This window comes from Micropterus dolomieu, linkage group LG08 (genome assembly GCF_021292245.1).
Source record: "Micropterus dolomieu isolate WLL.071019.BEF.003 ecotype Adirondacks linkage group LG08, ASM2129224v1, whole genome shotgun sequence".
Classification (NCBI taxonomy): Eukaryota; Metazoa; Chordata; class Actinopteri; order Centrarchiformes; family Centrarchidae; genus Micropterus; species Micropterus dolomieu.
Window position 1 is genome coordinate 14,645,987 of NC_060157.1, and position 27,480 is coordinate 14,673,466.

The following is a 27,480-nucleotide window of genomic DNA, read 5'->3' on the forward strand; positions in this document are numbered from 1 at the left end:
TAAGCTAACCAGGTGAGTCTGAGCTAGCTAACCTGAGCTCTTGTGCAGTGCAGTAGGCCTACAGCTGAAACAACTAGCCAATTAATTAGTTGATATACAGAGCATTTATGTGCAACTATTTTGATTATGAGTTTTGTTGTGGTTTAAGGCTCTCAATTGTAAGGATTGGCTGTATTGCTGTGTCTTATGTGATAGTAAATTTAATATCTCCGGGTTTTGGATTATTGGTCGGACAAAACAGGACATTGCAAGAAGTCAGCTAGCGCTCTGGGAAATTATAACAAATAAAAGATAATAAAAGTTATTGTTAGATACAGACCTACTGTAGAAGATGCTGCCAGTCTGTGGGCATAGAAACAATAGGTGCTAGTGTTGAGCTGTGTATAGTAAACGCTGATGGTTTATGTTGCCCTTTAGCATGCATTATGGGAATTTTGAGTCTACAGTGTCTTTTATTTCTTATTGAAATATTTGCTCATTTAACCAACAAATTGTCATTATATAAATAGAAATGTCATTCTCTGTATACTGCAAACTGTGACGCTGCCTATGTTTCGTCTGAAAATTGTATTAGAGCAGGAGGATACTTAAGTCACAAATGACTGCATTGGGGGTAAAGTGGCTAATAAGACGATAATGTAAGACTGATTAATGGAGTGGTGAGAAATGGTACTTGAGAGGATACTTATCCAGAGAGGATATGTAACTCTTAACAACCATGAAATCTGCTTTCCTAATGAAAGACCTTAGCAGTCTATTATAAGTTACCACGAAGGGACAGAACAAGTCATGGCCTTTATAAGCCTACATCCCTCAACCTTAAGAGAAGGCGTACTTGATCTGATGCGTGAAAGCACCGTGTCCCCATAGTATCCTGCATATTATCACAAAATCAAAGTCCAGCAACATGCAGAACATAACTGTATCCAATCTATTTCTACGGCGGATCTAGGCTTTTGTGAAGAGACCCGAAGGGACTTGTTTTCCAGACATCTACCACCATAACAGACTTTAAAAACAGACAGAGGCCCTTCCATAAGCCCTACAGCTTCAATTTGTTCTGCCAATTATTATCCTCTGCTCTGCCACAGTGATGGAAGGTGTTGTTCAATGGGCCTGAATGCCACCCTCTCTGTGGCCTGCCTTGACAAAGAGGGAGCCCCTGCCTTTTTCTGGGGGTCCAGTCAAGCATTTGCTGACAGATTGGCTGGGGCGCTAACCAGTCAGGTCTTCAAAAAGACAAAGACGACAGGGAGGGCGGCGTGAGGGGAGGGGGGCCAGTGGTGAAGAAGAATGACCTGCCAAATGAGAAAGAAGACATATTGAAAGGGACAGAGTGGGAGAAAGGAAAAACATATTGAACCAATGAAGAAGTACAACCTTTTGACCATCTGGCTCAGTGGGTGACAACAGCCTTCATCTGTATTTTTAGAGCTGTACAACACACCAAATTACTCTGTCAGGAAGATTAAGGAGAGTCAAAGGGCTGTCGAGTGGAAGAAAAAAAAGAGCAAAGTTGTCCCAATGGACAATGAATAGTGGAGAAACTCAAAACTTTGCTAGCTTATGTCTGGAGCTCCATCACTTTCTTTTGAATACAAATATAATATGAAAACAGTTCAGGCTACGTAATGAAAAAATACAAAATAAGAACCCGAGCAGTAGCCTAGAACACTTCTTATTTCTGTGTAATATATTCTCATTTCTGTTTAAACATGGTTGACTACATCTCCAATATAATTTCACTTTCCCAGACCTTCTCCTCATGAGGAAAACTATGCAAGAGACTCAACTCTGAAAACCTCTTTTTGCTGCATTAATTCCATGATTGCTTAAATGAAACACTGCTATTTTCTCGCTCAGTGCTAAACAGGGATCAGATCTCCGTGACCATGACTAATCTTCCGCTGCGCTTTTTATGTGTATTGGCGTGCACCTAATTTTTCAGGATCTTTTTGCCAATTTGGAAAACTAATTGCTTTGACTCTGACTGGGCAAGCAGCGGAATATAATGCAGTTTAAAGCTTCATCTTTTATGCCCATAAATCCCTCTACAGATCCAGCCGTGTACAACACTGGCTTATTAAAATGCATTAGGGCAGGTTCGCCAGCGTGAGAGGGAAGGTGATTTTTTTTTCTCCTCATCCTTTGCGTTTCTACTTCGCTGGTCAGTGATCCAAGGACTCTGCACTTGCAGCAATCTTCAGACACACTCCCAGCTGTCACACACTCCTGAGTTTTTCCCCACCATGCTGGTCACTTTATTCACTTGCAAATACCCTGAGATGAAATGAGTTGCCTTTGTAATGTGGGAAGGAGCATTTCCCTCCACTGCTCACTATCTACCACCTCATGTCTCTTCCCGTGCTTGCCTGATTTTACCCCACCTCTTTGATTTACACCCCCCTTGCTGTAATTTCACCCCTATCCTGTTGTCAATCTACCCCCCTATGACTCTTTATTTCCCCTCCTCCTCTTCTTTCTCCACTTCTCCGCTCCTTCCCATGCCAGAGGTTGTAGATGGCTGGATTACACTGGAACCGGGGGAGGCCGTCCCACTGATTGTAAGGAGAGGGATAATTGGTCCTTTAGTCTGATTGGGTCCCCAGATAGGCAACACGAGGGATGAGAGTGTGCAGACAGCTATGAGAAGCAGACGGCACCAGTGACAGAGTAGAGGCAGTAAGGGAAGGTATATATATATATATATTTAGATGGAGAGAAGGGAAACTTTACAAAGGGGACAGTGAGAGAGTGCGTGGACTCAAGGTGACTTTTGGGGAAAGTGATGCACTGCAGGCAGTAGCTTTCACAACTTTTACAAGGGAAATTTAGCGAGCGTGCAGGGAAAAGAAGAACAAAGAGATAAAAGAAGAAGAAAAACTAGCATTTTTCACAGAAGAAGGACTGAAAAAGAGGAATAAAGTTGAAAAGGGAAAAAGGTAAGCCATGGAATTTTTGTTAAGAAAAATTATCCTTGACTTTCACCGGCCATGTTTAAAACACAACAGTGCCAATGAAAAACACCGATAATACTTTCAAGCTGTAAACAGGGAATGGTGAGAATGATTTAAGGGAGAGTGGGGATTTGTCAGCTGTAACTGAGCTTTGAAACACTCTGAGTGGAGATGGAGAGCGCTGGGATGAATAAGACACGAGGTGGGAGCACTATTTCATTACTATACTGAATCAATAGTTCAATTTTTGTGTGTTAATCGATAAACAATGTTTACAGAAACAATTATATCGCATGTCTGGCTGTCAAAAGTAGGTCACGTTGATTATTCGGAGAGCCCTGCATCAGCCGGGAGGGGGTTTGGTGGCACATTATAAAACTTTTGTGAACACGAGCTCAGGCTCAAAGCGTGGCTCCAATTCTCAGCACGTCTGCACTGTCGCTACTTCAAACAAGTCATGCTGAAGGAGAGGAATGCCTATCTGCTTTTTACGGACCTCTGTTTGGCATTCAGACCTCATTCCTCAGCCAGAGCCAAGGTTCTAGTTTCTCAAGATGAGGACAGATTAATTTTTTTCCCAGATAAAACCTATTAAGCTATTGCCCATCTTGTAAGCTCAGGTCGACATAAGACACTAGATTGGCCTGCTTTCAACAGGGCAGAACAATTTATCCTGCCATTATCATTGTCAGCAAGAGGTGGTGAAGGATCCTCTGAAAAATGAGCATTATGCCCTGACCTCCATATCAACAACACTTTTCAGGTTTCTGTGATGGTGCTTGTGGTTGAGGTGTCTTCAATGACATTCCAGCACAGGAGATGGTCTATTAGTGGAGAGGATTTTCCAGCTGCCACCATGTGGGGGATGAAAACTGTACATCCAATTCTCCTTCTAGACAAAACCCCAAAATTCAAAAGAGATTGTGAGTTCGATATTAATTTGAAAGGATCCGTCCCCCAGACACCGGTGTTTAATTTGTGGCGGAGTGACACTGATTGCAAACTTTTCCAGATGACGCTTATGCATGGTGACATCATTTCCATGCACCAGTGCCTGGGATGAATGCCAGTTTGTGTGATTTAATTTCTCCATAAATGACAAGTTTCCTTTTATGGCCCCCGCCGAGCAGACTAAATGTGCACTGGGGAGGGAAGGGGAGGAGAGGGAGGCAGCTTAAAAAGAGAGGAAAGAAAACTAAAGATAGGTGCGAGTTCAAATGATACAATAACACAGATATAATAAAATGTTTTAAAAGACAGAGAAGAAAATGTAAAGGGCATAAAATGAGACAAAAACATATATTTTTTTGGTCTATGTTTTTGTAAACAGGAGCAGCAGAGGGTTGAACAAACTTCTGAAGCTTGCACAGCACACAAAGGCAGATAGAGAGCGGAGGGAGGGACCAGTAATTAAAAACACCTTACAGTAAACGAGCCGCAGGGAATGAGACGCTCGTCACGGCACAGCGGTGGTGGCGCACACAGCTGCACAGACCGAGGCCCGGGGAGCTCCCTACAATTAGAGAGCATGGCAGAAGCAGGTTCAAAGCCTGCCTCATGCCAGCGTCTCTGTCCTGAGGGGGGACTGGGTTGGAGGAATGAGGACGAATAGAGGGTAGCTCTGACATGCACACAAGCGTGCGCGTACACACACACATAGAGACATGCTGTGCATCCACAGAGAACTCATATTCATACCAACACACATACAACTGTGTGATCTTGAGAGAGTTTGGCCAGAATACACACCTCCCTTAGCCTGGCTCTGCCTTTCAAGGCTGCCATCTCTCCCTGTGAGCCGGCTGAAGAAACTGGGTCCTTGCTGCAGGCGGTGACGTTATAGTCCCTTTTCTTTAGAAACCAGAAGACCTGGTCATTTTATTCCGTCTTTACACACACACACATACAAAATATACCAGAGGCCAAACTGCAGGCAAAGCCTGCTTTTTAAAAGTTAGTGCAGAAGCAGAGTCTGCATTTAATTATGTGTAAATAAGTAAATAAACATTAGCATTCAGAAATTAAAAACTATGCTCCGTTGATGAATGTGGCTTGTCATGCTCAGCACTGTGCCCTGGTAGAGAAATTTGATTCAGCAGCTGTATTTAAGAAAACTCTCCTACATTTTGCAACAGCACCCGCTCTTGCTTATTGTCCTCGGCTTATTTAAAGACTCTCATGCCGGAGCTTTTGCATCTAAAAAAAGCCAAAGTGCATGGATGTAGCCCCCAGCCTGGGTCGGAGATACAGAGCCTTCATGGTAGCGTCACTTTCCCCCGTGCTAAATCAATTGTGGTTAACAAATTGGCCATGACGTTTGCCCTGCCAGGGTGGGTGGAACCCTTTTTCATGGGTCCACCCAGTTTTTAAGGACCTTTTCCACAGTCTGGGAGGCCTCTTTTTAGAGCTGAGGTGAGTGGAGCACAGACATGGCCACTGTGAAATTAACACTTAATAATGCTCCACATAGCACTTAAACAGGGCCGACCCATACTAATGTACCACACACTGAGATGGCCCTTGGTAACCTCACTTAGTGAATGGGAGTTTGGTTGTTGTGTCGAGGTTTTTGATAACATTAGGAATGGAACTATTTTTTGTGATTAATTAATTAATCATTTGGTCAGAAAATGGCAAAAAATGCCCTTTGCAATTTCCCAAAGCCCAAGAGGAAAACTTATTTGTCCAACCAGCAGTCCAAAAGTAAACTCTTAAGTTTACTATCACATAGGTCAAAGAAAAGCAGCAAACCTCAACATTTGAGAAGCAGGAACTGGGTTATGTGTGACATTTTTGTTGACTTAACAATTAATCAGTTATCAAAAAAAGGTGCATTTCTTTATTAATTTGCCAATTGTTTCAGCCCTGGACAACATTTACCATTACATTGCTGATGTATTTTAGTTGGTTCATTAAGTTGTTGTTGTTTCAAACATACTTTTTTTAATATCTTGCTTTGAGGAAGGTGAGTTGTCAGTGTTTAATTAACAAGCAACCAAAATGCAGCCGAAAATTTGCTAAAGTACTGCACAATTTAAATCTGTAATGATCTGAATACTCTGACAAAGCATCCAATCCCAACAGTTGGGTCCAACCTTTGACACATTTCAGTCTGTACCCCAGTTTGGCATCAAATAGTATTTCTGTTACATTACAGGAGGGTGTTGTTAATTTGGGCATTTCCGACTCATTAATCGGAAGATGTGCAATTATGTGTGCTGCCTCAGCCCAGTGGTGGTTGGTCAGTCCTACTGTAGCAAATGTTTCCTGTTTGTTTTCCTCCATTGGAAGGAAAAATGTACCTCACTCACTCGTGTAAGTGCAGTTTGATAAAGTCTGCTGTTGTCACATTGCAGTTAATGGAGCAGCAGGTGGACTTGGAGTAAAATGATAACAATATGGCCCATCATTTTGTCACACCAGCTGCTCCTCCTGACAATCACCGTCTCTTCGACTGTCACTTAGTTTCTTCCTCCCTTTCAGCAAACACCTTTTCTTTTTAGGAGCTTCTTGCTTTTCAAAACAAACATAAAAATCGGATGCTCCTACTTCTTTTGCCATTTCCTGTTAAAGTGTAACACGCTAACAACTCTAAATTGTGTTATTTTCTGTTGAATACAAAGGCAGATTTTCAGCTAGGGAAGAATGTTTCAGCCTGGTGGGAAAATACCTTTTCGCCTTAAGTCTGGCAAAGCTTTTTCATATGATTGCTCCTCCGCCCTCAACCTCGCTCCTCATCCCTTCATCTTCACATCCCTTCAATCCACCATTCACAGCTTGTGTGGCAAACGCCAGCTGCTTTTTCTTTAAACAAGTGAAATGCCATAAGATTAGCAGAAGAAAGATGGGTGAAATGTTTTGCCAGCACTATTACGTGGCATGTAACCTCATTAGGGGCAACAAAGCGGAGCAAAATGCTCGGGTGCAAGCTGTGACCTTTCAGGGGAGGAGCTGAGAGGGGAGGCCAAGGGTTCGTGGGCATAGAACAGGGAGCTAATTTTACTTCATAATGGCAACCAGGCAGCTTGAATAGACAGAAAAGAGGGGAGCAGTGAGGTCAAGTGTCAGCCATCCTGCCAAGTGTCTCTCTTGCAGGGGAGGCCCTGAAACACACACACACATACATACATGCACACACACACTGGGGCCAGCCTCGCGCTGACAATGCAGCCACGCCCCCCACCCTTCCCAGGCTTTTGTGCCTCTTCAACAATGATTAACTGAGTTTGGCGATTCAGAGAGTCTAGAGCAGCACAATGCACTCTCTCTTACAAAACATAATAGAGTCAACCCATGAGTCAAACAGTCTCTCTTTCTTCCGCTGTTTTTTTTCAAACTGTCCATCTCCCCCTGCTAACAGCCTCTTTGCTTTTCTTTTCCGTTCTCCCCCCTCTCTCTGCCTCTTCTCTGCCTTCATACCATAAATCCTATTGTCCCCCATGCTCGTTAATGCAGGAAAAGCAGGCAGATGCGGCCGTCCTCCTAATACATAAAAACAAGATGCAGATGGAAAGAGGCAGCGTAGGTGCCATGGGCTGCATGTGGAAAAACAAAAGGTATTGATTAGCTGGAATCGATGCGTAAACCTAAAAGCATCTCCTGCAAGAAATTCAAGGAATTGATCGCTGGCCTTAAAGATTTGTATGATGCTCGTATAAAAAAGGGGGAGACATATTTTAGAGGCATAAAATCCAACATCCAGACAGGACCACAGGGCCCTTTCAAAACGGAGATAGGGGGGGGGGGGGGAGTACACTCACAATGAGCGGTGTGCAGAGCTGACAGGAACTTGTAGAACATGGTGTGAGTAAAGCTGAGCAGGCATGTTAACAGAAACACTAAAATCTCAGAACATCACACCCCCGGGCCTTTTACAGGAGGTGTGAAGGAGCTCACCTCTCCTCGTGACAGGAGGAGGAGGAACGAAGTGAAAGAGTGTGGGTTTTTTTTCCGATGTGAAATGCCTGATTGTCCCAAGCTGAAGGAAAAGGAGCTGAAGCTGGTGGTATCAAAGGGCACAATCATTTCTTTTTTTTTGCTCCTGCAGGCTCCGAAAGGGTTTAGAGGTTTAAAGTTTAAGTATATGCCTATCAAAAAGCTTAGTTTTTAACACAGCATATCTGTCTGTTCAATCCATACACAATCAGAAATGTAAAATTGATAGTTTGTGGTTGTAGAGGAAATGTAGTTGTGAAACTGTCATAAGTTTATCTATCCATTCAATACTGGCTACCTCGTGGTGACGATGTTAAGTCACCGTTTCTTACTGTTGTTCACAAAAGAATAGTTACAGCACATAACTCTGAATTAATTGCCTCACTAGGTTACGCTATTAGGTACACCTCGAACATGCACAGTTTTGTTCTTCATATTTTAACTCTCTTGTGGTAAGCAGCCCAGCAAGAGTGAGTGGCAGCATGACATGAACGTTTGTTTTGTTTTGTAACCATTGTCCCCGTTTTCTTCTCCTCTCACATTACCTTCCATCCTCCTCGGCAGTACATGAAGAATCCCCTCATTCCACTATGATAAAGTAGCACATGGACACACAGCTCATTATGACAACAAAAACTCAGTAGTAGAGGGCTAATCTGGATTCAGGAGAAAGACTGTCAATATGTGTCATCCGCAGGTCTCCCACAGAGCAACACAGATGGGGGCTCAGAATATGACAAAAGGATGATGATGTCCAAAAGGACATCAATCTGATTCTCATCTGTCTCCTTTTTTTTCTCTTGCAGCACACCAACAGTAGCCAAAAAGAAGGGTACCAGGAAACAGCTGTACTTGTGAAGAAACTACTACTCTGTGCTTAACGATGGGAGACCGATTGTATCTTCCAGCAGTTGCTAGCGCCTTGCTCCCCGTGGCCCTTGGCATATTGACCCTTCTTCCTCACAGCCTTTTGGGTAAGCCCGCAGGGGAGGAAAACGCAGGCAGCTCAGCACTGCTCCAGAGGGTGAAGAGAGGCTGGGTGTGGAACCAGTTCTTTGTCTTGGAGGAATACACCGGACTGGAACCACTTTATATTGGAAAGGTCAGTGTTGACTATGTGCGCACACATAAAAGTATAACCTGAAAAAATGCAAAGTGTACAGGTTTCGGGCCTGGTAGGGGAGCAGCTTTTCTGCATGACCTTTCCGCTTGGTGTAGCCTGTGTATAAGGTGTCTCAGTGTAGGTGTTGCAAAGAGATTTCAAACAGTGCAAACTTAAAGATCTATAGGGGAGCTCAGCCGCCTGGAGATCATCTGCTGCTCGGCTAGAGCTGAGCACATGAATGCAAAAGAGAAGATCATGGGTGGGAAAAAGCAAACTTAAATAACTGCAAAAAAAATACCAATTGAATCCCTGGATACACTGTGTCCATACTAAGGCAGCCTCTCTTCTGTCCACTTTGAACCAGATCCAGACAGCAGTGATTGAGTTAATTGACTCGAACCGAGGCTTCGCTCAGTCGGCCTTCATTCCACAGAAGTGGACGGCACGTCTGCAACACACCCGACATGCTCTGAAAAGAGCAGACAAGGGATGCTCTCAAAGGAGCACTTTGATCGCTCAGTCGCTAAAGTGAATTGAACATTTGATCAATAGTTGTAAGGCCAGTCATCATCAGCAGAGCGACACAACAATCAATGAAAATTGCCATTACATCACCACGTTTTTTGTTAAAGGTTTTTTGGCCATATGTAAATTGTTTGAGCCAGAACACACCATTGTCAGAAATTATCTCCTTGAAACATAAAATATCCCTTCACTTTGACCTCTCTGTGGCCAATAAATTAATCGGTACGATGAATGCTATTAGCAGGCTCCTCTTGTTTAGATTGTATCAGCTGTTGTCAAGTCAAGTCGAGTTAGCTGAACTACAAATGTTATCTGGTAAGCACGCACCACAATCCAGTGGTTGGACACTCACAGTTTTGTTACAAAAGAAATATTGTTCTGTTTCATTATGACATTCAAAACTAAAGTGAGGCATGCATGATATGACAAAAAACACCACCACGTAGGAGTTTGTACTCTATTATCTAGCATTAGCTGTCATTTTCCAGTATGTTTTAGCTAGTTGCTAGTTACATTTACAACTTACATTTAATGCTAGAAGATAATTAATACTCAGAATGCTTCAGTTATACTTTTAAGCATACCAAATCAATATTTTAATCACCTTGATCAATATTATGGACATTTACTGGCGAGCAGTAGCTTAAACAAGCGAAACTTCAAGCTAACATAGCATTAGCTCAGCAGCTAAAACAGAGCTGTCAGCAGCATAAATTTACTGTCAGTCTGGACTTACTAACCATGTGTATCACTATAAATGGAAAACTATCACTTTTATTAAATTAGTGCAAATTAAATTATTATTTTATGTATCTTTTGTCGCTAAATGTGAGGTACAGTAAATTTGTCTAGCCGTAGATGAACGTAAAATAAGATCCATAAGAACCATATGATATCTGACTTTTTACTTGATTGAAAATAACATTAGATGTTTACTATGATATGCCAGACATCAATTTTTATAGTTTTATCAACATTTTGTAGCACCCAACAGGCATACAGTTTTAGTAGTTATTGCACCCCTTGAATGAGCAACGACCCCACAGAACAGCACTGATGGGGCGCTTTTGACACCTCCTCTAGATTATCCTAGCTCAAACACTGAATTGTATTGCATGAAAAATTTGAATTCTCATAATATCCGTTCCTGTATTTTTCACCCGATAGCAAATTGAAATGGCACTGAATTGAATAAAGAGTGCAGAGCATTCTGTCAGAACTTGGCTGTAAGATCTCTCAGCGCCCATGTGCAGAGCTGTTAAAACGCTTTCTTTTCCCAAATTCCTGAAAATAGGCTGCCCTGATCTTAAATCGCTGATTCCAGACCTTTAATGGAATTTACCATTGCCTCAGTAGTCCTCGTCGACTTTTAAAACACTGCAGTACTACCACTCATCCTCTGAAATGATGTAACCTGCCTAATTAGTGATCTGGAATAATTTCCCAGCCACCGCTCGGGATTACTGAGGAAAATGCTGCATTCCAAAAAGTCACATGGTAAGACCAGATAGAAGAGGAACAAGTCCTAAGAGAGTGTCACCAGAGCTGCAGAAAAAAAGACTAAATCTGCATATGTGGTATGCAATATTCCTTACAGTTGCTGTAGCATATTCACTTTCATCTTACCTCTTCTTATATCACATTTAGTGTTTCTTCACTGATTCTGTCCAAGCCGCCCACCCTCATTTTTCCAAGCTGAATAAATTAAGTGATTCTGACAGGCCAGGCTACTACCCAGAGAGCTACTCAATGCAGAAAAGCATTGTAGGATATGACAATTCAGGAGAAACGTGTACTGTAGCCTCCCCCATAAGGGTTATTCCCCCCCCCCCCAGCTCAGTATTCAGAGCCATGGGGATCTCGGAGGTTTGGGCTTTGGGCTAGGACTAAGACCGAGCAGGTAATTGATAGCCTCAGTGTCAAACTCCCTCTTTTCATAGGCTTGGATGTAGAGGAAGAATCAGTGCAGGAGAAGGCGGATAAGGTGGATGGAAGGCACCGGCCCGAGATATATCCATATATATACCATAAGACACGGGGCTGAAGCCCACAATGGGGTGTTGATTAAAAAAATATATTCTGGACCGCGCTGGGCTACACAGCGCTTTGCAGGAGAGAGTGCAGGTGGCCACATTGACCGAAGAGATAGGAAAAGCTGTTTTGTCTGCTGCTCTGGGAATGACGGGTATTGTGAAGATTGCTGCTGAACTATCATTACAATAACAACAATGAGTGCTGTAGCTGCAAACTTTTAGCAGTTCAACAACCTCAGCTTGGTCATTTCATTCAGTGGCTACAGATGACGAAAGGCCACTGGGAGTATTTTTAAATGCATGTGTTTAGAGTCAGCAGGGGGATTTTTGTCAGTGTTGTGTTGTGTGCTCGTTATGCACGCGTGTTGAAGACATATGTCAACAGGGGCATTTAATTCTGCTCTGCCATAGTGATGGCAATAAGCACTCATCATACGCAGAGACCCTCTAAGTACAAAGTAAGGAGTGATTGCGCATCAACAGGCTGCCATTTGCACTTACAGGTCACAAAAGGCCTCTGATTGCACTGCAGGGCCCATGGCAACAATCGGGCTGTAAGCTGTGATTAGTCTACTTACAGCTACAGTATTATGGTATACATATAATAAACACCACCACTGGAGGTTTAGAATATTCATTTTACAGTGATACAGAGAAAGCAGCATTCTCACTTCGACCAAAGATTGCAAATAACTTTATTTTCTGTTGACCTGTTGACTATAGAAAATAGACACAGTATAATGGCTTACCAGGCCTGAGCCTCGACCAACCTCACTAACACATTTTCAGTTGGATTCAGATCAAGAACTCGCTGTTTGGCCCCTTTCAATTCCTTTGGTTATCTTCTGTGGTTGTTTACACTGTGCTGCTGCATTGTTCTAAAATTAGGGGGTTTGACCCGATTAAATGTCCTGGAAAAACATGTCACATCTTGACACCATATGTTACATTCCTGTTCCTAGATTCAAATTGTGACCACTGTTACACTTTGATGATGTAGTTTTGTCTGACTCTTCCCTCTATAACTAAGGCACTAGCAGTTTAGTTGTCCCATGTTACTTCCAAAACCCTTGAGATGTCTCCAAAATAACAAAAAAAAATGGATCCTTTCTTTGGGAATATGCATTGTGGATTAAACCTTTTTTGTCTGATTCATCTCCACAGCTCCACTCAGACATGGATAAAGGTGACGGCTCCATTAAGTACATCCTGACGGGCGAGGGCGCAGGTACCACCTTCACTATCGATGACAGCACCGGGGACATCCACGCCATCCAAAGGCTAGACCGGGAGGTGAAGGCCCAGTACATCCTTCGCGCCCAGGCCCGCAACCGCCTGACGGACAGGCCTCTGGAGCCTGAGTCCGAGTTTATTGTGAAGATCCAGGACATCAATGACAATGAGCCGAGGTTTCTGGATGGGCCCTACCAAGCATCTGTACCCGAAATGTCCAAAATAGGTGAGCAGTGGGAGATGAAGGCAGACAGATGGATGGAGACAGAACCTAAACTGTTGCATGTACATATTGGGGTTGTTTTTCAGGAAGTGGCTCATGCGAATTTGCAGCCGTGGAAAACAAGAGCAAAGTATATCATAGTCCTGCAGAGTCATCGTTGTTGTTTGTTCTTACAGGCTTGTCTCCATCTGCTTCATTCACTATTCATAAACCTACTTTTGTGGTTACTTTGAAGTAAATAAGCATAGCTAATTCCTGGAGCTGCTGCTGCCACACATGGAAAAACTTTTCCTTGATTTATAAGATAATATTGGTGTAGCTGACCGGCACCTTTCATCCACCTCATCCTGTTACTCCCATTTTAGCCACTGTTCCTCACGTTTGCCTTTATGTTTACCCAGGAACATCTGTGATCCAGCTGACGGCTACAGATGCCGACGACCCAACGTACGGCAACAGTGCTCGGGTGGTCTACAGCATCCTGGAGGGCCAACCTTATTTCTCAGTGGACGCCAAGACTGGTACGACTCCCTCTAAAACACTCAATCTGTAACCACGGAAACCAGCTTTTTTATCCATTACATGGAGCGCCTGATAGATTTCAAGCTTCACCAGCCACTTTAACTATTTTATGAGCTGCATATGAATTTGTAATAAGTATGAATGATGTTAGATGACCTGATAAAGTCCACAAACTACCACTGACAGTCAGGATTTACTAACACTCGGCTGACAGCTGCTGTTAATTCCCCACCTTGTTTCTAACACTGTATCACACTGTCTGATTTTAACAGTCCACACTTTAAGCCCCTGTGTACACGAACCAGCTCTGAATGTGGGAAGCTCAGCATGGTTTCTGTTGTTGCTATGAGACTACCGAACACTTGTCTGAAACACGGTGCTCTTTTGTTACAACTTGCAGCATCTCAAAAACTCCTGGCACAAAAAAATATGTGCTAAGCTCAAAGTGTGACTTCTCTGTTGAAAATGAGGACAAAATAAGACAGGCAGCCCCTCGTAGTGAAGTGATCAAGTGTTTCCAGAAACTCATAAGAGAAATCTCACAGCTTTAATCCCCTAAAAATATATATGTCCATTTGTCACAAACCAAATATACTTAGGACTGCTGCCAGCTAAACAATATCATTGTGATTTTCATCATACCAACATATCATTGAGCTTATTTGATTTATTGTCAAGAGTTAGACGAGAAGGCTGATAACAGTCTCATGTCTCTGCGCTACGTGCTAAGTTTGAACTGGGAGGCAATTAGGCTAAGTTAAGTTAGTATAGAGACTGGAAGAAGGGGGGGGGGGGGGGGGGGGGGGTGCTGTCAGGGCAGCTCTGAAGCTCACTAATTAAAATGGTTTGTCTTGTTTGTTTGATACAAATGTGAAAAGACATTTGATTTTTTAACAATGGAATAAAGCCGTGCTAGCTGTTTCCCCCTGCTTCCAGTCTTCATGCTAAGCTAATCACAGTCAACATTGCAGCACATGGTAACAGCATTTAAAACTCCAAACTTCCACTTCCAAAAATCCATTAGTTTCCTAAAAGCAGAGAATCACTGGACATTGTTTACCACAGCTGCCTCATTTCCTTGTTTGTGAGCAAAGAAATCTGTTGCCAAACCTCTCAGGCTGCGCCGGCCATCAGCAGCCTCTCAGACTGCTTCTGCTGTAGGATCATCCATCACTGAAACACAAGTGGCTCTACAGCTATCAATCAGCCTCCCTGAATCGGCTCTAAGCACTGCACTGACTCTTTTATTGGTGGAAACACAATGTAAAACTTCAACAGATATAGCTCAAACCTTCAATACTGTTGCATGTACTCCTTTTCTTCTTCTTCAGCACAAAACATCACTTGACCTTGTTTATCTCTGGCAAAACTGTTTGTCTATGGATGTCTTTGCTAATAATGCACTGTTAATAATAGTGTACAGACAAAACCCTCTACTGTCCAATGACCATGGAAACTCATTTATTTAGTCTTATGGAAGCTATCCATCCGTTTATTGTCAGTTTTGTTTTGTTGTTTGGGATGCAAGCATGTACCTCGTCATGTTCTGACTTTTACGTTTCCACACTGCTGATACTTTGATATCTTAAGTCTTTTTCATACACACATGCACACATAAAACCATGCTAACTCATCTACATGTATAGAATTGAGGTTTTTTAACCAAGTAAAAAAATCCTTATCCTGAAAAAGAAAACCAGAGTTGCCTCTAACTCAGGCTGTGGAGCAGCAAGTAAGAAAGAAAGGCAAAAACATTTACCTTTCTTTGGACAAAAGTTGATGTTATGTGATCAAATACATGACGTTTAGGAAATCTGACACTTAAGGGACTAGACCCGAGATGCAAAACATAACATTAGTTAACGCAGCTCACTTTCTGTTCTTGTTCAAGAGGTAGGTAGGTAGATTTATTTGTCACAATATAACAGGTAATATAGTTTGTAACTTCCTTCTGCTAAGTAGTAGACAATATACATATGAAAGCAATTATAAAAATGGTAAACAGAAATAAACTGTAATAATAATAATAATCATCATCATCATCATCATCTTAATCATGTGGACAGCGATACACAATCCAATGAAAAAATTTAAAATCTATGCAGTATCAAGATGTTTTTTCTCTATTGCAGCCCAATAACAAAGTTTGGTTGTTGACGATGTAGTTTGGTAAGACTTTAAAAGAGAAACCCTGTCATTAAACTAAATCGTTACTTAAAAAGTAGAATAGTTTATAAATCACTCATGCAGCCTCTTTTCCGATCCATTGGGAGTGTTGACATTTCAAGACACCATCGCTTGGACACATGACCCTAATCTGTGTCCCCAGTCTCGTTGCTGACTTTTAATTCAACTCATGTGTCTTTTTTGCCCTCTCTTATTCTCTGTGTTTTGGTATCTCTCTTCAGGCGTAGTCCGTGTGTCCCTTGCAGACATGGACCGGGAGACCAGAGAAAACTACACCGTGGTCATCCAGGCCAAGGACATGGGCGGCCAACTGGGGGGTCTCGCTGGTACCACCACTGTCAACATCACACTCAGTGACATCAATGATAACCCACCCATGTTTGACCAGAGTAAGAGATGGACAACTTTTACATCCTTACTGCATTCTCTCTTATTATTCACCCATTTTTGTTTCTTTCCTGATTCACTTTACTCCTCGCTCTACCTGAACTCACATCACCTTTCTGGACTCCCTCCTCATACTCTTACAGCTGAAAAAAAAGCTAAAGTAATGAACAGTTTCTCTCAACAGTGGAGGTGCCAGATACTATATTATGGCATAATATATCACAATTCAAAAAAATTACTAAATTTATCATATGTATCAATGAGCTGAAAATGGATGGAATATTAACTAAACCTGATTGGTTATGACTCCCAGAAGTTACAAATTATTGATTATTATATATTTTATTTTCACAATTGAAAATAAATGATGATTTTCTCGATTAATCAGTTTTTGTCCATAAAATTTCTGGAAACATTGAAAAATGTCATTGTGACATCTTCAAATGTCTTGTTTGGTCCAACCAAAAGTCCAAAACCAAAGATATTCAGTTGACAGTGGTAAAATAAATGTGAGAAAAGCCGCATATCCTCACTTGAACCACTGAATATATATTGTATATTTAGACCAAAAAAGCCACCTGAAGTGTTCAGATGTTTAATCTGAATGAGGACATTCTCATTTTCAGAATTGAGTTTGGTATTATGCAGATAAAGTTGTGATTGTAAAGTAGCTGCTTTGCTTTTATTTAAGGGGTTCTTTTATTTGCATTTTGCACCAAAACCTATAAGAAAAATTTGCACCCCGTGTTATATATTACAGAACCGAGATTTCCTGCATTTTTAAATCTCTCACCCTAAATACAGGCACTGGGAGTTGAGACGCACCACAAACCTCAACCCAAAACCCTCACATGAGCCTGAAGTTCCAAAACCACCCTGTATTTCAGGACTGATACTGACTTGGAGTTTGAATCGTTAGTGTTTTTCAGCTGCAAATGTCTGCATGTGGGGCAGTGGTGTGGCATGCATGCAATAAAACATGGACTATGATATCCAAAGTGACACCACGAGAGTTTGCTGTTTTGTATGGGTGGCTCCACTTGTATCCACCTCATTTCTCTCGAGCATCCAAGCTCTTAGCCTCTCTGCCCTTCTCCCTGTGTCCACTTCTGGCCACCAGTCTGTGACAATTTACCCCCTGGCCTCCTCCCTCTCTCCCTCCCTGCTTCAGCCACCAGTCGCCCCATGCTGTCTCTTTGATTATCCCCATTTCTGTTCCTCTCATTAACGTCTTCCTGAGGTCAGGGGTTGTCTAGCTGTCCGCAGTCATGTATTCTTGGCCGACGGGTGGCTTCACTCCTAGACAAAGAAAACACCCGCCGCCGCCCACTTCCACTTCCATCACTAGTCCCCGACCAATTAGAGCAATCACTTCGATAGAACTTTGATCAGTTGAGAAGAGCTTCAGGGATTCCCCTCTATCAAGCACAATGTGCAGGCATTTCACTTTGGACTGCAGGGAGTGCCACAAATTGGGCAGCTGTCACCTCTTCTTTGAGGTTAAACGGTAGATGAAATTGAAGCTGACCCATGAGACAGTATATAACCCAATTGTGAGGCGTTTATGGACCCATTTCTTATAAGCTGTCCGAGATGTGATTGTGAGAGGAGAGAACAACTTTAGAGGTGACGGAAGAGGTATGGCTCCCTCTAGAGGATAAAAAAGTAAAACTGATGGAAAAAGGTGTGACCGGATGATCATTCTGATTATTTATTTCCTCAGGGCTGTATCAGATGAGCGTCCCAGAGTCTGCTCCCGTGGGCTCGGTGGTGGGTCGTATCTGGGCGAAGGACAGAGACATCGGGGTCAACGCTGAGATGAAGTACAGCATCATCGATGGAGATGGAAGGGACACCTTTGACATCACCACCGACCCCACCAACCTTTTTGGCATCATCATTGTGAAAAAGGTACACAGGCAAACTGATAAAGAAAACATAAATCTATATTTTAACAACTTACAGGTAATACATAATATTGATCATTTCTGGTCATTCCTCTTATCTAAATTAATATTAATCAGAAAACAAGTATTTGATATTTGATACCCTGATACGAACCCCAAAAATGCTCCTTTGTCACAGTTACAAAACTCCCTTCAAAAATCTGCCAATTTTATTTTGACTTAAGAAGGACATACATTACATGAATTGTAAAGTATTTTAGTGGCACTAAAATCAATATTTTTTTAGCTTTCAGTCTTTTGGAAAAACATCTGTCTTGATCTCTTCAACTTTCTGCAGTAGCATCCTTCATCATTTTTTTCCCAGACACAACGTTGCCTTCTGCTGTATGTATACATACTGCGGAGATTCTTTCTTTAACATCAAACTGGCACAACTTCTAAGTGTATCTTGAAGGAATTACAGTTGAGAATTCTGACTGCAAAGAGCATAACTTGTTTGCCACATTCAACTTGTGTTTAAAACTGCAGCCAAAGTGCAGCAAGAGTTCAGTTTCCATTAAAGGTTTCATCTGTATAACAGCTTTATGTGTGTTCACCCTCCAGCCACTGAACTTTGAGGGCAAGCCCAGTTATACTCTGAAAGTGGAGGGCGCCAACACCCACTTGGACCCTGCCTTACGCCACCGTGGGCCCTTCAAGGATGTCACCATCGTGCATGTGAGCGTGGAGGACGTGGACGAGCCCCCGCTGTTTGACTTGCCAGCGTACTACATCGAGCTGTCAGAGGATGCTGAGATCGGGACGGTGGTGAAGACGGTGTCAGCGAGGGATCCCGATGCTGCCAACAACACTGTGAGGTTAGGAGAACAACAAAACACTGTCTAGGCTTAATACTGTTTTTCTAGCGTCACTCACTTATTGTACATGTTATTTGCAAGTTGCGTGAGTCACCGTTTATTGTCCAAATAGGCAATGAAATACACAAAATACACCAAAGAAAGTAACCTCAAAAGCACACATCATGTCAATCCAAAAGTCTAAAGTGAAAGTGTACAGCAGCTGTGTAAACTGTTGTGCCTTTTAAAATTTATTTGGAATAAATATATGTTTTAGAAATGTCTAACCTTGTCCAGAGACTAACCTCAACTTGAACCAGTCTGCGAGGACCTCAGCAGCCATAAACCAAACAAACTCGAAACACTCTCAAGACCAAAAGGGCAGGGTAACCATGGTAACAAAGTTCCTCTTTCAGATTACCTCAGACATCAAAGACCCCCCTTTTTCAGTCTTGATTCTCTACCCCACCAAAGAGCCACTAATTTGCCCTCTACCTTTTCACACCCAGTTGTGAAACTGGTGAGAAAAGTCAGATGCCAGGAAGGACAACCCCAAATTCCTTTGTGTGGACAAATGAATATTGTCTCCTTATAAACTTCCCTATCACCTTGTTTGAATTAAATAATCTTTGTTAAGTTCCTTAGTAGTTCTCACAACTTCAATTTGAGTAGTTCTATTACCATGTTCAAGAAGGAACCATAAATAAGTTAATTTTGCAGTGTTTTAATCTTCACCAATGCTCGCTGTCCTTTCTGCATTTAATTTGTTGCAGCTTTCTTCCCAGCGCCTTTATATACTTTCTTAGAAATTATATGATACAGAAATATTATCATGTGTTGAAATAACCAATTTTCCTAGCTCCTGAGCCAAGGATTGTGTTAAATGTAAGTAAATAATCAGAGGATCCTTTGTCCCCTCATGGAACCAGTGTCTCCCCAGAGGACAAAATAAGTATTGCATGTCATTGTTTTAATGCCTCTCCTTGTGCTTTTAATGTATTTTATTGTTCGTAATCTGATGCCAAGTTCGTATAACTTGCTTATATACTCTCTAAGTAAGAACGTTTAACAGCCAATATTATCCAGGAAGTATTTAGTTAAGATGCTTTTTCATCTGCTGTCATCCCTACGAAATGTTTTACCTATTATCATATTTAACGATTGACAATAACTTCCTTTCCTTTTATCAAATGCTTAAAAACTAAGAACATTATAACTGTTTATGACATTTAAGGTTTGATTGTGGAAGGTATTTGATTTGAAAACATGCAAATAGAACATATTAAAGTAAGGCACAAAAGCCTCAGAGGAAACAAGGGCCCTCCCACTGAGATACGCCCCAGGAGCCAAAACACAGCGCGACACATGCACTCTTACCTGTTCTCTTCTTGCTCTCGGTTCTCTCGGTTCTCTGCACGCTTACAGAGCGTGCTCCGTGTCCAAGCATTGTCCATGAAACTTTCTTTGGCTGTGTGCGAAATCCCCACTCATTCACTACTCCCTACCCCCTCTGTAGGGAGTTGTATGTAGTGCACTATATAGGGAGCTCACTCGCATTATTAAAACAACACTTTCGGACACTACCACGATCGTTATTTATGCGCCATTAATTGCGTCATTGCCGTCGGACAATCGCTTTTTTCAGTGCAATGCATGATGGTATGTAGGGCTTGGTTAGTGACCATCGGTTGTACACTACTTTTCAAAATGCATTCTGGGATACATTGAGTGGACTATATTGGGTATAATAATTCTCACTATACATTCGGACAGCACTACAAAATGGCGAGCTCACTATATAGTCCACTATATAGTGAGTAGTGGGACAGCCTTTGTCTTCTAGCAACGTACTTAGCCATATTCATGCGAACCTTCCTTGAATTTACTTTGTTTTGTTTTGTTGGTTAAGAGTTATCAGACCGTTTAAGGCAAGCGACTTTGAATTCAGGAACAACCAAGTTCCCTTTTTAAGCTTTATTTTAGTCAAGCTGTGTGGCGTGCCAAGCCACGGAGGCCCTGACCACACAAACGAGCCAAGCCGACAGTGAGCCTTGGCTAGACGGTAGAAAAACTGACAACAGGCAGTAAGGCTAAAACAAACTACATTCTGTGGTCGAGGTGATGTCCTTTATTCTTAATCCTTAATCATTTTAGCCAAATTTAACTTAGTTATTATCATAAATTTCATTCGTTCGTTCCCTTGTTCTCTCACACTCAAATTCTTTCCACAATAGACAACTAAATTCACATTGAACTTCATCATTCTCACTGATTTGTTTGTTTAGTGATTGTTTTATTTCTTTGATATATTCAACCTCACGGTGTATTCACTTTACTTAGTGAATAAATTTCACCATAATCACAGGAACTGTGTGTGTGTACTGTTTAAATCCAAGTCACTGGATTCACTACTTTGATAAGAGACTGACTGATTGATTAATCTGACTATGATTAGCAATTGTTGACTAACTGATCAATAGTGAATAATTGTGTAATTATTAAAGCTATACCCATGGAGTCCTAAAGCCTTGGGCGGACAGCAAATTTTAGTTGGTGCCCCAAAACAAGTTTTATGAATTAATATTTCCAAATATTCGTATTCATAATTTTAATAACAATACATATGTAGGTTCACTACAATAGTAAATAAGGACCTCGTGAAAAGGATCATATGGATTTGACAGGTGCTTCAATTAAAGATGCCAATAACAGTAAAAGAGTTTGTCGACTGCTTAGCAGCTGTCATTAAGTTTTATTATGATAATAGCTAATTCCAGAATATATCTCATCAATATCCAAATAAAGTGAGTGCCAATAACTTAATTTATGCATAAAAACACATAAAGGTTAGATGGATTGGAGCATTTTAAGAGCCTCACTTCCTGAGAGTGAGCCACTTGTCCTGGGTGTTTTCCTGGATTTCTCCCAATGCTTGCTGGGAACGGCTCTAATGCCAGTAAAGCATTACTGAGTAAAGCAAATGATCTGTTGTTAGAGCATTACATTTAGCTAAATTTATTAATCCAAAGCAATTTACCAAGAGTTGTGTTTCTTGCTCCAAGTGGGGATCAAACGATGTAGATATTGGGTGGTGATGGAGCAGTGGATAAGACACATGCCTTTGGGGCGAGAGAACCGGGTTCAATGCCTCAGTGTGTCACATCCACATATACAGCAATTGTTCAGTCGCTTTGGATAAAACGCTTAAATGTAAATGTAATATCACGTGATAACCAGCAGGGGGCAGCATCACAACATGACTCCTCGTTGCAGACTTCGACTGAGTATAGCAACATGATTGAGGCACCATTTATCAATATGTGTGTTTAAGAGCTCCATGAGGATGTGGAGGACAAACATAATGTTAATAACAACCCTGACAAGTTCCACCATCCAGCAATTAGTCGACACACAGAGACCAGAAGCTGAGGACTTTCGCTTCTCTTAGTTTGTGAAGAATATGATTTGTGCTCTAACAGAACAGATGTCGCGTGGTGGGTTTACTGTCCAGACTGCACCTCTCATAAACTAATTAGACATAAAGCCTTTAATTAGGCTATTAATCATCTGAAGGAATCAATGACAGCAGTAAATGAGAGTTTCACATGGCACAGGCTGCACCCCGTCCCAGCTGTCCGTTTTACAACCTCGATTAGGGCCAAAAGTAGTGCACAGGAAGTTGATGTAGGTGACATGGTGTCTGTGTGTGTTGAGTGTGTGTGGAGTGTGTGTTTGCTGCTGAACTGCAGTTCATCTCAAGTGCTGCGTCTGATATTTCTTCTTCACTCAGTCACTATTTACTTCAAAACAATCAATAGTGAACAGTCATCATTTCCCCCTCCCCTGATAGGTAAAGTGTTGCATATCTGTAATTTAACCATCAAAAAGCAAATCATTGCATTGGGATGTTTAGCAAAAAGTAGGGCACATGCTGTGGACATTTTCCCTTCCATTGTGGGAATTTATGAAGACGAAGCGCTTACAAATTTCACACCTGCTGAGTTTTTGTGCTATGGAGCAGTTCTTCTATGAGTGGGTCCGTGTTTTGTTTAAATGCACTGCATGCAGATGACCCAACACACATTCCTGCCAATGGTGTCACACTAGTCCACTGCTCACTTGGTGGCAATGACATGCAAAGATATGCTGCACTGTGCCAGCAGAGGCAGAGACGAACAAGAAGAAGCGGTAAGCAAGTAAACATGGATGAAAACAATGCCGAATTTAAAATACATACAATGTGATTTGTTTCTCCCGCCAAAACATCTGCCGGCTTGTTTGCTCACTTGACTTAAAAAGTTTTTTTTTTAAAGAAAAGTGCTTTTACTTTTACTTGCTTGTGTGTGCAATCACAACCGCTGCAGCTTCCTCTGCCTCCATTTTCACAAGTTTGAAAATAGGTTTGTTGTCCCTCCCCTTCCGCTACGTAGCCAAGATGTGTTGAGGGTGAGAAGTGTCCTGTTTTCCACACTCAACTTTTTTCAACCATTATGAGTACACAATCTTTGCACTGCATTGCAAAAAAATATTGCAGATCCTGAATTGAGACACAGCCTTGATCTTTTTATTTTAAGGTTCTATGTTTCTTTTTTTCAATTTCTGTGTCATTGTTATACGTTTTTAGTATATTTAGTATTTTGCATTTAGTATACACAAAAACTGATATTCTCATCCAGATAGTTTGTCTGCAATTGGTATCTAAATTTAAATTTCATTACTATATTGTAATACATATTGATGCCAAACTCTAAAATGACATCTCAAGATCATGAGAATTTTCTACCACCTTAAATATCCCTTAACCCTTGAGAATGTTATTAGATATTCCCAGCCTCCAGGTTGAGAACCACTGCTCTAAACTCTTTGATGCTTGAGGAGCTCCGCTGATGACAATTAACCGCCAACTCCCTGGGTTCGTGGAGAGAGAGAGGGAATCAGAGCAGTCAGCCACTGATGCAGCTAAAGCTCCAATCTGAATCCCCAGAGCTGGCGCTGTATTCTGACGGTGAATCACTGAGAGATTTTCAAAAAGCCGGTGTGGAGCATAAGGGGGGTTACAGCACAAGCAGCAGATAGCTGAGGAATCAGTTGAGGATGACAGTGAAGCGCTGAGGCCAGATACTGCAGCAGCAACAACAACAACATCAGATGACAGATAACAAGCAGCAGGTGACCTTCAGTCTCTCTGTCTGTCTCATTGCCATTTTACATCTTTCTGTCCTTTACCGACAGCAGCATGACTGGCAGATATATCCGAACCCACACAAGCACGTGGCCCACACACACACATTCTTTCACCTGCTACTTGACACACACACACACACAGTAGCCCCTCCTCATGACTGTGGAGGAGTGATATTAATAGAGATCCTTCAGGGAGATTCTTGCCAGCCGTGGATGTGCCAGTCACGACTGTTCCCTTTTGGCACATAGTCCGAAACACACACTGCAAACAACCCTACAGACTGACATCACACACACACACTACTGCTAAAATGACTCTATTTTATCAGTTTGCCAATGTCAGTCTTTTATTATACGATTAATGGTGAGTTTTGTATGTTAATTAGTCACTTAAAGACAGTTCAGTTTGTTGCAGACGTTCCCTTCAAGTAAAATCTTGTCAGAAGGACCCTGCTAAGTCCAAAAAATTTAGGTTACTGGTTTTGAAAGGTGAGTTTTAGTGGTTCATGATGCTTAAAGCTGCTGCTTAAGACAATTCCACCCTCACAAGATAACCACAGTTTCACATCTAGCACATCTTTAGCATAAAAGACTGAATTAACTTCAGTGTGAAACATCAGTTATTGTTCAAATATAGGCGTCAGCTTTTAAAAATCGGGTTTAGTTTAAGATAGAAATGTCCCTAAAAACCACGCAGGCCAAAACATGTGATGAGAAAGAGAGATCTGCCCAATAAGAAGACCTTGTAGTTTGAATTTCTTCTCAGGACATACATAGGAGATTTGTGACAGACTGAACGTTTATAACTTTTTGAGAATCTTGAGAATCCTGAAGTTTAGAAAGAAACGCTCTACTCTTCTCTTATTTTGAGTTGTAACTCAACTTTAGGTTGCCAGAAGCGAGTTTCAGAAGACACAAAAGAACAAATGAAACAATTAATCCACATGACTGGGCTTAAAGCAACACGCAGACTGCACTCATCACTGCTATAATCACATAAAAACTTTACACGTATTGCCTTTAATGTGCTGATTATCTGTTGGTAGCTGCCAAAAGCATGTTCCCAAAGGTTACATATTTAGTTTGCTCCTTTTATCCAAACAAAAACTGTGATGTTGCTTTCGTCTAAGGATCTTTTTACTAATACAGTCATGGTTTAATCCATAAATCTTTAGAAGACAAATGCCCCATTGCGGCGAGTCTCAGAAAACAAAGGTGTGTCTTTAGTTTGCTAATTTTGTCTAAATTTACAAAAGACAAGCAAATCACAATTTAGAAGCAGGACAGAGATCATGATCGGCACTTTTTCTCGGTAAATGACTTAAAACAACACATAATTTTGATTATTCTCTAATCAGTAAAGGGGCTCCCTTGTTGGAAGTGATTTGGTGTGATGCAGACATCATCATACACACTTTAACTCCAGGTGAGAGGAGACTGAAGCAACTACAGGAGAATTCACTCCAACACAGGACACCTCATGGTTAATGGTTTCTGCTCCACAGCCTGGAAGAATATGTGCTCTACATTCTCCTGCTTCTCTGGCTGTTGCATGTTGCTCTCAGAAGAGTGTTTTTGAAAACGGCCTGCGGTGGCAGGAGACGAGCCAAGGCGGCACGCTGCAGGTTTGTGTATCCCCAGCGTCAGCTTGGCAGAGGAGGCAGATACACTGATTAAGCCTTATCTGGAGCCTCTTCTTCTTCTTGTGCCTTCAGAAGCTGCCAGCCTGCCGCCTTATCGCACAGACACACACACGGTGCACATGCTGGACTGTGTATGTGCGCACGCTTTCCCCTTCAGATAGGATTACAAGCTCCCAAAAACACACAGGTGCACTTTATTCAACGCAGATACTTCACATGACACGTGTCATTTCGTGTCACCAGGTATTCCATCGAGAGGTCCAGCGACCCCGAGAAGTTCTTCTACATCGAAATCACTTCTGGGTCGCTGATGACGGTGCGTCCACTGGACCGAGAGGAGATTGGCTGGCACAACATAACAGTCCTCGCCATGGAGATGAGTATGTCACACACACACACGTTTGTTCCCTTATCCCTGTGGGGACATCTCATGACATAATGCAGGAATTTTCAAAGTGTGAGGCGGGCCTCCCTAGGGGGGGTCCGAACAGTTTCAGGGGAGGCTCAGTGAATGAAAGTGAAATAATATTACATTATTTATTGCATTACTTATCAAAAGGAGATCACATAGAATAGCCTACATATGTGAGAGTTCAGAGATACAGTAGTTTTTGGGAACTGTTTTCCCCCCATCAAAGTCAGAAACTAATAAATGCCTTAGCCTTTTTTAAAACTATTTGGTGTAGTCAGAAGTTGTGTCAAACAGCAATATTAGGCTGAAAATGATCCCATAGGCATCCAGGAATTGAGCAAAACTTACCAAGTTTACTAAAGATGTGGTGGAGGGGGCGCCATTTCCCAAGATTTGTCTGAGGGGAGGCTCACAGTCTCAGACTTTAAAAATCCCTGACATAATGTACAGGTGCTGGTCATATAATAAGATTTATTTCAGTAATTCCATTCAAAAAGTGAAACTTGTATAATGTATACATTCATTCCACACAGACTGATATATTTTAAGTGTTCATTCCTTTTAATTTTAATGATTATAACTGACAACTAATGAAAACCCCAAAATCAGTATCTCAGAAAATTAGAATATTGTGAAAAGGTTCAATATTGAAGACACCTGGTGCCACACTCTAATCAGCTAATTAACTCAAAACACCTGCAAAGGCCTTTAAATGGTCTCTCAGTCTAGTTCTGTAGGCTACACAATCATAGGGAACACTGCTGACTAGACAGCTGTCCAAAAGACGACCATTGACACCTTGCACAAGGAGGGCAAGACACAAAAGGTCATTGTTAAAGAGGCTGGCTGTTCGCAGAGCTCTGTGTCCAAGCACATTAATAGAGAGGTGAAGGGAAGGAAAAGATGTGGTAGAAAAAAGTGTACAAGCAATAGGGATAACCGCACCCTGGAGAGGATTGTGAAACAAAACCCATTCAAAAATGTGGGGGAGATTCACAAAGAGTGGACTGCAGCTGGAGTCAGTGCTTCAAGAACCACCACGCACAGACGTATGCAAGACATGGGTTTCAGCTGTCGCATTCCTTGTGTCAAGCCACTCTTGAACAAGACACAGCGTCAGAAGCGTCTCGCCTGGGCTAAAGGCAAAAAGGACTGGACTGCTGCTGAGTGGTCCAAAGTTATGTTCTCTGATGAAAGTAAATTTTGCATTTCCTTTGGAAATCAAGGTCCCAGAGTCTTAAGGAAGAGAGGAGAGGCACAGAATCCACGTTGCTTGAAGTCCAGTGTAAAGTTTCCACAGTCAGTGATGGTTTGGGGTGCCATGTCATCTGCTGGTGTTGGTCCACTGTGTTTTCTGAGGTCCAAGGTCAACGCAGCCGTCTACCAGGAAG

At 41.9% G+C, this 27,480-nt stretch overlaps 2 protein-coding genes across 2 annotated transcripts in view; one reads left to right on the plus strand and one right to left on the minus strand.

Annotated features, from left to right (window-relative positions):
- b4galt5 (UDP-Gal:betaGlcNAc beta 1,4- galactosyltransferase, polypeptide 5) overlaps window positions 1-27,480 on the minus strand; it is a 90,566-nt gene that overhangs the window by 36,962 nt on the left and 26,124 nt on the right. The gene's annotated exons all lie outside the window — the stretch shown is intronic.
- Window positions 8,776-26,188, plus strand: LOC123975293 (cadherin-20-like). The gene is made up of 8 exons (XM_046056622.1): window positions 8,776-8,994; window positions 12,720-13,014; window positions 13,413-13,532; window positions 15,942-16,109; window positions 17,831-18,018; window positions 18,618-18,871; window positions 25,921-26,057; window positions 26,154-26,188. The coding sequence occupies exons 1-8, from the start codon at window positions 8,776-8,778 to the stop codon at window positions 26,186-26,188; spliced, it is 1,416 nt and encodes a 471-aa protein (XP_045912578.1).